The sequence below is a fragment of the Rhamphochromis longiceps genome, linkage group LG22 (assembly GCF_057381845.1).
Source record: "Rhamphochromis longiceps isolate RC_006_pf linkage group LG22, R_longiceps_female_GT1.1, whole genome shotgun sequence".
Classification (NCBI taxonomy): domain Eukaryota; kingdom Metazoa; phylum Chordata; class Actinopteri; order Cichliformes; family Cichlidae; genus Rhamphochromis; species Rhamphochromis longiceps.
This window is the reverse complement of record NC_140577.1, coordinates 9,578,623-9,588,991: the sequence shown is the minus strand read 5'-3', so window position 1 is coordinate 9,588,991 and position 10,369 is coordinate 9,578,623. Positions and strand designations below refer to the sequence as shown.

Here is a 10,369-nt window from a genome sequence, read left to right as displayed (position 1 = left end):
ACAAAAAACAATAGTGTTGTGTTGCAGCTTTAACAGGTACTTTAGTAGGCTGTTTTTATAATATCTAATTAAACGGTTCCACCTTCTCTCTGCGCATCAGCCTCAGAGCAAGAAAATGTCTTTAAACTGCCATTAACACAAACATCCACAAAAAATTGCTTACTGTGTATTAGGATAAAAACCTGAAATGGATGGGAAATGCTCATAAAATCAGTAAAATACAATACAATTACAATACAATACAATTTTATTTATATAGCACATTTAAAAACCCGAAGGCACACCAAAGTGCTTCACAGTAATATGGAGAGTCAACATAGGTCAATAACAGGGTACAAATCGGGCACAAGCACAGACAGGATAGAGGCACTAACAGACCAGGAGAGTTAGATAAATACAAAATATGCTAAGAAGACAAAAACAGCAGTAAAATTAATAAAAAATAATACATTTAATAAAATCTAATAAAAGATTTAAAAGTTTAAAATTTAAAAGATTTAAAAGGGTATTAACTGGTCGGGAAAGCAAAGTCAAATAGATATGCTTTTAATCTTGATTTAAAGGAGTGGATAGAATCCAAGGCTCGAATAAGGTTGGGTGCAGCTGAAGCAAAGGCACGATCGCCTCTGGTCTTCAGTCTAAACTTAGGTTGGGCCAGGAGTAATTGACCTGATGATCTTAATGCACGACAAGAAATGTACAATTGAGGAGGTCAGTGAGGTAGCTGGGCGCAATGTTATTCAGGATTTTAAAAGTGAGTAGCAAGATTTTAAACTCAATGCGATATTTGATTGGTAACCAGTGCAGATCAACAAGAGCCGGAGTAATAGGGTCAAATTTTCTAGTGCCAGTAAGAAGGCGAGCCGCAGCATTCTGAACGAGTTGCAGCCTTCGAAGAGAGAAGGCTTGGAGACCACAGTAGAGAGAATTACAATAATCTAACCTGGAGGTCACAAAAGCATGGATAAGTTTTTCCAGGTCCCTGTGTGCTATATAATGCTTAGCTTTAGAAATCTGGCGCAGTTGAAAAAAACCAGATTTAACTACAGATGATACTTGCTTATCGAGCTTAAAGGAGCTATCCAAATAGACACCCAGGTTACGCATAGAATCGGAGAGAGAGTTAGCAAGGGGCCCCAGCAGAGCAACAAGCTGGTCTCGAGGAATATGGCTGTCGAACACCATAACTTTAGTTTTTTTCTCATTTAAAACGAGAGAATTTTCTGCCAGCCAATCTTTAACCTCTCTCAGGCAATCGTACAGGGAGTTCAGTGGTGCTGCCAAATCATCAGTCAGTTGACAATAGATTTGAATGTCATCAACGTAAAAGGATGAAGAAAAGACCTAAATGAGTGCCAGTTGCCAGCTTGTGGAAAGCAGTTTTCCCCCCCATCCTAAAACAATCTCCAGTTCAGGCAGTGCCACTTAAAACATGACAGCTGACAGACACGGGACACAAACTCCCCTGCTGTAGCATAATCGACCTTTTCATGGCGCACGAGAGAAATTCAGCCAGCAAAAAACGAACGGATCTCCTGGGAGTTTACTGGGATCCACTCTGAGACCATCTGCATTGGTAAAACCTACAGTATTTTTGAGCTAAATGGTTTTATTCATACCTCCAAACAGACACGTCTTTACCAGAGAGAAGGTGCTGTTGCTCAAACTGGGAGGCAGGGAAAATGGGCTCGAAAGGTTCCGAATGTCTAAAGACGAGTTCTTTAGAGGTGTGTGAGAAGCTACGTTTTTAGAAGTGACTTTTGGCTGATTTTACTTATAGTTCATTCTCATTAGAATTAACCCAAAAGGATTATCTTCTGATTCATCTTATATATATGTGCATCTTATCCTAAAACACCAGCTATCAGTTCCCTTTAATGCAGTCCCAGGCAGATCAGCCCCCATTTCAACCTTGACCCATCTGATCTCAACAACTCGCATGATGGTGACCCGTAACGACCCATATGATTACTAGTGGGTCAAAAACCCTTGGGACCGTCTCTAAGTCTCCAATAGTCTCAATCAGTTGCTTTACAAGTGAAGAAGCGTCTTAGACTAAACATAAAACATCTTCACAAACCAAGAAGTCCAGATACCTTTAGCTTAAGGATGTAGTCTAACATGACCTGGGATTACTAAGAGCCTGCATAGACTCATCCTATAGTCATGTAAGAATTCAGAAGGTACCACTAAATATATCTATATCTATATATATGTAGTTAATGGGTTCTCAAGACCAACCTGCAGTACCATCATTGCCCACTACAGGGGCCACAGCCTAGCATGAAGCAACCCCAGAGCTGAAAAGCCTGGTAGCCTCTGTGGATTTTCTCCTTTATAATAATCATGAATAGACTGGATTTAATTGTATTTTTCTTACAATCATCTGTCTAGATAACTGAGTTTAAATCAATAAACTCTTCGATGTGTGTGTGCTGTTGGAGTGTTTTGGAGCATTTTAACAGCTTACTGTATGTGACTAATAGTGTGGATGCTGTGGGGTACTGACGATCCCAAAACTGATTGAAGCTTCATAATGTGTGGGAAAATCAGAGGCCTTCTTTTATACTGACTATGTTTTTTTAATCTCCCTTATTTCACATCATTGTGATATGGAAGCTTGTTTCTACCACATAAAGAAATGTTTTTTGCCATCATCATTTTGGGTTTTTATATCAGCTTTGACTTATTAACTTGAAATGTGCAGATAGAGCAAGATCAGCATATTCTTAACAATTTTTCTTCATTTATTCTTTCTTTCTTTTTAAAAATTGTTTATTCTTCATTTTGGAAAACAGTGACTATAAGACCATTTGTTTATTAAAAAGTGGTTTAGCTTTAATTATTCACATTCCAAAGATGAATACACATGAAGCCAACCTTCCCCCCAAAACAAACACTTGTGCATAAAATCTGTGATAGTCCACATTTATGGAGGCCCAAAGTGTCCGATTTTCCATAATAATAAATTAAAATAATGAAATAAAAAAATTTATATGAGGAGATACGCAACATGCAACCCCAAACCTCTAAAATAATTTGGTGTGCGTTTGTTTGTTTTTGTAATTTTTCATAATGCCACTACATCTTGACTGAGAAACACTTCAAGCATGAAAAAAAAGCTGATTAAAAATAACTTTTATGAATTTTTAAATGGTTAGCTTGCATACATATTTTCTCTCTTATTATTCATATTTATTTTTGTAATACTGCAATTTATTTAGGGACTTTAAAAATACTAGTATTTTGTTTTGAGTAGAGTGGATTTTCTTCTAAATTTCATTTTACATGATAAAAGTTAAGTTATTGCAAACTCTTTAATCGGTAAATAATATATATATATTTTTAATGTTGCGATTAGTTTGCGTCCATTTTTGTGCCTCCATACAAGGCACGTTTCTCTCCATTGGTTGTCCCTTACAGGTTTTTTAAAAGCTCAGTCCAAGTCTCTCTTAGTGGTAATGAACTCGTCCAATCGTCCCGGTCCCCGTAACCAGGATGTCCGGCTGCCCGTTCCTCCAGATCTCCCTGACGATTCGCTCCCTCTCCTCCAGCCGTCGAGCCTTCTCCAGCTCCTCGGCCGAGGTGAAAACGTTCAGGCTCCTCAGAGTGCCGTTAGACTGGCTGCTGCGGTCACTCAGAGGACCCACTGTCACTTTAGGGATCTCCGTATCCACCGCCCTCTCCTCTCCTACACTCTCCTCCTCTTCTTCCTCATCCTCCTCCTCTTCACTGGACTCCTTGAGCTGTCTCCTCGATGGAGACGGAGGTGGTTTTCTGTGGCGGCGAGCCCTGCAAGTGATGCCGGCCACCAGGAGGCACAGCGCCATGAAAAGCCCGAAGCAGACGCCCATCATGAAGTAGAGGGCAAAGCTCTCTGGATTGGCTGCACAAGAAGAGGGAAGAAAAACGAATTTACTGAAATAAAAGCATTAAAAAGTGGATTTATTAAGCTTTTCTTTATTTTCTGTCATCTCTATACTGTTAGAGTGGTGGATGCTCATATCAAAGACAGCGAAAGTTTCAAATACTCAGATCAGTGTATGTTAAAGTAAACCCTGTGAGCCAAAAACTCAGGTTTCAGACTCTAAACGCTTGATTTTCACCAGATTTTCTACTCTTGGCTCTTTGTGATGTCACTAAGAAGGGATATCCCTAATATGGCCGCCTCAGGCAGAGCGTTATTAAAGCAAACTATTATGGCTCTAGGTGTGAGCACAAAGGCCCCACCCACTGTTGTTAAACCCTTCTGTTTGCACGAGGCAGCCAATCAGAATGAAGTTTAAAGTATAAAGTTAAATAAAGATTTCTTTGAACTGTAACATGCAGAGTTACTCGTGTAGGAGCTTAGAAAGAAATATTCATGTACAACCTACGTAAAGTCATACAGTGTGGTGTAGCAAGCTGCCTGCGGTTTTATAGATTCATCTAATAACCCCTTGAGGTTGTCCCCAACTCCATGGTGGAAGCCACACTTAAAGCCCTGCTACGATTTTACCTTTGATGTGAGCGTAGGTCGCCATGCTGTTACTCAGCAGCTCCATATCTCTCTTAATTGGCTCCATCTTGGTTCACTGTGGGTTCAGACACGCACCATCTCCTTTTACACGTTTACCTCCTGGATAACCCGAGGCAGATCCTGTCAGAAAAACAAGAAAAACAAATGCTTTCAAAGTCATCTCAAAAGAAAAAAAAGTGTTTTAAGCCTAAAAAATGCATTGCTCCAAAGCACCACCCGTCATTCTTCTGATCTAAATGGGTGTCAGAGGTCAGGAGACATTGTCTTCCTCTGACGACACTCAAGCCAGGCAGAGAGGACGGCAGCGAGAGGTCTGCTGAGACCGATGGGGATGTTTATATTTATGAGAGGGGCGCCTTTCCGGCTACGCAGTTTTTATTTTTTTCCCACAGAAGAAGTGGCATGTCAGGTTTCACATGTTCACTCCAAGAAACTCACACTCGTGATGGGAGACCGGCAGGAAGTGAAAAGGTCGGGTTCACAGAAATGTAGCAGTGAATTTCTAATTTCTGCCTCTTCCCCAAAACAATGGAGCTGAGAGGAGTTGTGTTTGTTTTGCACACAAGGTTTCACAGCAAGTTATTTCATTATTTAATTGGTATTTATATAAAGTAGGAGCATTTCTCTATTGTTAGCTTGTGATAATCTTTTGGCAGGTGTTAGATTTTAGTAAGTCATTAAACTGGATGTAATATTCTTTTGTTTATTATCTGTCATATGCACTCACTGGCCACTTCTTTAAGTACACTTGTTCAATGCTCTATAACATAAATATCTATTATATATCTAAATGGTCAAGATGACCTGCTTAAGTTCAAACTGAGCATCAAAATGTGGAATAATGGTGATGTGAGTGACTTGGAATGTGTCATCATTGTTGGTGCCAGACTGGTCTGAGTTTCTCAGAAAGTGAAAAAGAGAAAGTATGCAGTGAGCAGCAGCTCTGTGGGCCAAGATGTCTTGTTGATGTCTGAGGTCAAAGGAGGCCAGATTGTTTTGAGCTGATAGGAAGGCCACAGTAACTCAAATAACCATTTGTTACACCAACGTATGCAGAAGAGCATCTCTGAATGTTAAAGCAGTTGGGCTACAACAGCAGAAGACACAGATCCACCTTGGCTTGTATCATGGTGCAATGGTGGGGTGGATGTTTCCTTGACGCCTTCCCTTAGTGACCACAATGCACTCATCTTCTCATCGCTGCTTCCAGCAAGACAATGCACCATGTCACAAAACTCATGTTCCCTGTACTTGAATGACCTCCACAGTCAGCAGACTGTGATCCAACACAGCACCTCTGAGATGTGGTGGAACAGGAGATTCTCATCGTGGATGTGCAACCAACAAATCTACAGCAGCTGCGTGATGCTGTCATGTCAGTATGGACCAAAATCTCTGAGAATGTTTCCAGCACCTTATTGAATCTGTGCCACAAAGAATTAATTAAAGTGTACCGTGAGAACACAGAGTACAAACGTGGCAAACACGCCGTTGTCCCTCTTTGCAATGCATTGAGGAAGTAAAGAAGCTGCTCACAGCTGCAAAAACTTAAAACTAATTGTTTTAATGGGGGTTAAACAGCCTCAGGGATGCCTACAAAAACATTAAGAAAAATGGCACCTAAATCTCCGGTAGAGACATTCTGTTTTTTGTTAGAGATGTTTAACAAGTATTTCACTGTTAGCAAATTTAATTATCATTCAAGAGAGTAATCACAGTTAAAAAAAAAAAAAAAAAAAAAAAAAATATATATATATATATATATATATATATATATATATATATATATATATATATATATATATATATATATATATATATATATATATATATATATATATATATATATATATTATCCTGAGGACAGCCACGGATGTCAGCACAAAACGACCTGACATTTCCCATACAAAAAAAAGCTTCTCAGAGCGACTGCATCCTTCTGTTATTTGGGTGAATCGACCCTTTAAGAGAGCGAGGGGCTGCATTAGACCGCGGTAGATGGATTTGCTCTGGACCCGTCTCGCAGACGGTCCCACGGTTACAGTAAGGATTGATGTAAACATGATGACTGATACTTCCCACCCCCTCACATTCCCTGTCACTACAAAAACAATTTCCATGGGAGCCGAATGTTTTTCTTTCTCCTGCTCTCTCTCTGGGGAGGACCAAACCGTGCCCCGTTCCAGTTGCTGCTGCTGGGGGTTTGGGTCGCTCTCCCACCCTGATCTTTATCCCAGCGACTTTTGGCAGCCCCAGTGTGCTCTCAAAGGCTTTCTTTAATTTGCTTTTGGGCAAATTAAAGTTGTAGTTGCTTTGTGGCTGGCTCGGGGTCCATTTACTCATGGGAACTGGTGGTTCCCAACCAACACTGCCTTCTGTTTGGGATTTAATCAAAGAAGAAGCGTGACTACTTCTGCACCCTCAATTTGCTGCCCCCAGACCTTAACAACATAAGTGAGCAATTTAGTTTTCAGCTTAGCTCGATTCAAACGATTAAAGACTGACTTTACACCCTGTACTTTTACACAGCTTATCAAGACTGCAGCATTTATCACAGCAGCACATATCACCTCATTCTTTCTAAGTTTTTTTTTGTTTGCATCAACACTCACGTGTCTGTAGGCAAAAATATCAAGCAGATCTCAGCTTAGGTTAACTTGAACTCCATCTGCACAGAGGTTTAACATTGAGGTTACATTTTATTTATTTTTTAACTTAAATTTTAAATAAAAACGAGGAAACAGTTATAAAGTGTTATGCAACAGCAGGGAGCAATTTGTCCAGGGATTGGGGGAGGATTTCCTTCAGTGTCTGCTTAGTTATTTTTATTTTTCCGGTGGGGATAAAAGTTCTTTCCATAATCTGATTTTTATCATTGCATCTTGAAACAGTCCACAGCACAAACAACAATCCCAAACTGACTTTCACTATCAGCGCTGGGAAAGTGAGATGACACTGCAGGAGGCCGGATGATCCAGATCCACGCTGTTCCAACTTTTCACGATGCTGCCAAGCACCGCTTAGAACAACAGCTAGAATGAACTTAAATCTTTAAAAATGATCCTTTATTTTTTATCTATTTAAATTATTATTATATTTTTTTATTTTATTTTGTTTACCTATTCTTATAAACTACCATTAATGGAATAAAAACAGAGAAAATCAAAGACTCACAAAATTAAAAAAAATTTATTAAAAAACATCCCCAGGCCTTCCTGCTCAGTTCATGTTTCTACTTTCAGGTCATACAGAATAAAATAGTTAATTTTGTAAATTTGGGGATTTGTAGGTTCTCAGTTGTCCAGGTTGTGTGAGTCTTGAGCACAGGGAGGAGCGTCCCCATGGGGGTGGTCCTGAGGGTTGTTGATCATGTGAGCAAATTTGTGACAAAAGGCGTGGGTCATTACGATCAGACGTTTCAGCTCTTGAGACTAAATGTCTTCACAAACTTAAAAAAGTCCATCTGGTCATTCTAAGAGTCAGAGAGGAGGATTATCCAGGGTATGTACAACAGGCTGTCGATTACAGCTTGCATTCTATAAGCCAGCGAGCTTGAGGTTTCATAGTCAAATTCACAATATGTGGTCGTTTCACCAGTCACTATGTTAACGACTGCAAAAACTTATAGGCTTTTTGTTAGGTCTATCTTTTGGAAGTAACCATGAGAAGACTAAAGGAAAGCTGCCAAAACTCACTTAATTATATATTGAATATGACCTGAAGTGAGTGATTGAGGCCATAAACTTAGTGTTTACAAAGGGCTGTTCTCTGATAGAACTAGAAGTCTTTTTCCAACCACACATTTCCCCCCTGGTGGTCATGAAAAAGAATGCAGTTTTAAGGCACTTTAGTGTTAGCATCACCTTTTAAACCTTCATAGTTTCAACTGTCTGTTTGCTAATCAACACACATCGCATTTGTTCACTTGGCTAGGGTTTTGCAATTTATGTATGAGGTTATTTTTAGGGCAGAGACCTTTTATCTCAACTTCACTTTAATTACAATTTTTTCTTTTTTTCAGTGCAGCATTCAGACTTTGTACGTTTTTTGGAAAAAAGTGCCCTCCATGAACTTTCTCATTTGTTTTAAGAAGGCGACGTTTTTAATACTTAATTATAAGGAGAAATGACACAAAGAGGCGCCTCTTTTTCTGTTTTCTCGATTACAGAATGAAATCGTGTATAAATATTTTTTTCTTCATGGCTCCAGGACTGGCAGTTTGTGGTGAGCTCGAAGCACCACACAAATACCAGAGGGAGGGACACATTTTGTGCAGCCGCAGTCTCGGGCAGACAGATTTAACACCTAACATTTCCAGACGAGTCCAACAACCTCCACGCAAGCATAGCCCGGCAGCTGTTTATGTGAAACCCTGTAAATGCACTCCCGCTCGGCCCTTCCTGCTTAGATAATCCTGTTTAAGTCCAATGAGGAAACTTGAAACTGCTGAAAAAAATCACTTTTTAACAGTAGTCAAAAAAATGAGAAATGAGGTGGAGCTGCTGTCAAAAACATTTAAAGAGAGTGAGATTAAGACTGATGGAAAATACATGTGACAGACTGGGTGACAACATACTCACTGTGCTATAATTTTGGGCATGTTGCAGCTCCTCAGCTTGTAAAAACCTTTAATTGTCTGTGGTGTTGTAAAAAAAAACAGGAGGCCATGCTAATAAACTACTGAGTTGCATGACAGTAGAGCTTTATATTTGTTAAGGGGTGTAATAAAATTTAAAAAATCTTTTTTCCCAGCAAAGATAAAGTTAAATAAAAGTCACTCACCTCAGTCATGCACAGATTGACAGATTTAAAACTTCCGTATGCAAAACAAAGAATTCAGATCCACGTTTGGAGCCGGTCACTTAGATAAGACTCCCATCTTCTCTCGGGCAGAAAAGCAGCAGCGAGAGGTCGTGGGTCACTCGGCATACGTGACAGCTGAGCAGACGCTGCTGGACTGAAGAGCGAGCAGCTCTCCACTGTGATTCACTCCCTCTCATCCCTCAGAGGGAGGAGGACCAGCCAGTAGTGGTCCACACTTGTGTTTTGGAGGAGGTCTTTCCTTTTCCTGAGAGAAGTGAAAGCCATGCATGCTTCACTGCCATCGAACTCCAAAATAAAAATTCCACACTGCTCAAGTCTTTTATTTTAGCTATTCTATCCTCTCCAGGTATGACCCACACACTCCTGACCAGAGGGAGGTGATCTCTCTCCTGCTGGATGCCCAACACTGAGGTCTGTTCACAGTTAAGCCAGGAGGGTGGAACAGGAAATAGCTAGGTGGCAGCTGTGGGCATGGGGCCACGCTGCTGTGGGGGCTCCTGGATTAATTGAGCTCTTTGTGTTTTAATCTGAGCCTGGAGGGGAGTAAAAAGAGCTCAGAGTGAGGTTTGTGGAGCAGGAGAGGAGACCGATGAATAGATTGATACTTCATGGGGAAATCTGACTTGGACTTTACAAAGCTGGAGCTTTCCACACGACACCAGGAGATACAAATTTTAAAACCTATCAAACAACCGAAACAGGAGGTGCTCATAGTTGATTTGAGCTACACTGCAGTGTCACACAGCCGACACATTGTTAATATAACTGATCAAAAGAGCAAAATAGTTCTTAAACCAGTCCAGTTTGCACCTTTGAACTCAGTCCAGCAGTCCAGAACACCCAATCAACATTACATGCCAGGTTATTGTGCTTTAAGGAAACTATATGGTCACTAAGATTTTTGTAGGGCTGCACTTGAGTAATTGAATAACCATGGGACTGTGGTCGTCAATGTGTGTGTCAAAAATAATCTCCTCTGTCTTTTATTACATTTAAAAACTCATTTCACTTTCGCTGCTTGATTTG

The 10,369-nt window shown here is 40.2% G+C and overlaps 1 protein-coding gene across 2 annotated transcripts; it reads right to left on the bottom strand.

Annotated features, from left to right (window-relative positions):
* Window positions 1-109: 109 nt before the first annotated feature.
* On the bottom strand, window positions 110-9,689 carry eva1bb (eva-1 homolog Bb (C. elegans)). 2 transcript variants are annotated; one of them, XM_085396476.1, is made up of 4 exons: window positions 9,302-9,689; window positions 9,100-9,155; window positions 4,499-4,639; window positions 110-3,886 (listed from the first exon to the last, which is right to left on the bottom strand). In XM_085396476.1, the coding sequence occupies exons 3-4, from the start codon at window positions 4,563-4,565 to the stop codon at window positions 3,453-3,455; spliced, it is 501 nt and encodes a 166-aa protein (XP_085252602.1). In that variant the 5' UTR covers window positions 4,566-4,639; window positions 9,100-9,155; window positions 9,302-9,689; the 3' UTR covers window positions 110-3,452. The 2 variants fall into 2 exon arrangements, with proteins under 2 accessions (XP_085252602.1, XP_085252601.1); XM_085396475.1 differs by lacking the exon at window positions 9,100-9,155 and having other exon boundaries at window positions 118-3,886; window positions 9,302-9,685.
* Window positions 9,690-10,369: the final 680 nt, after the last annotated feature.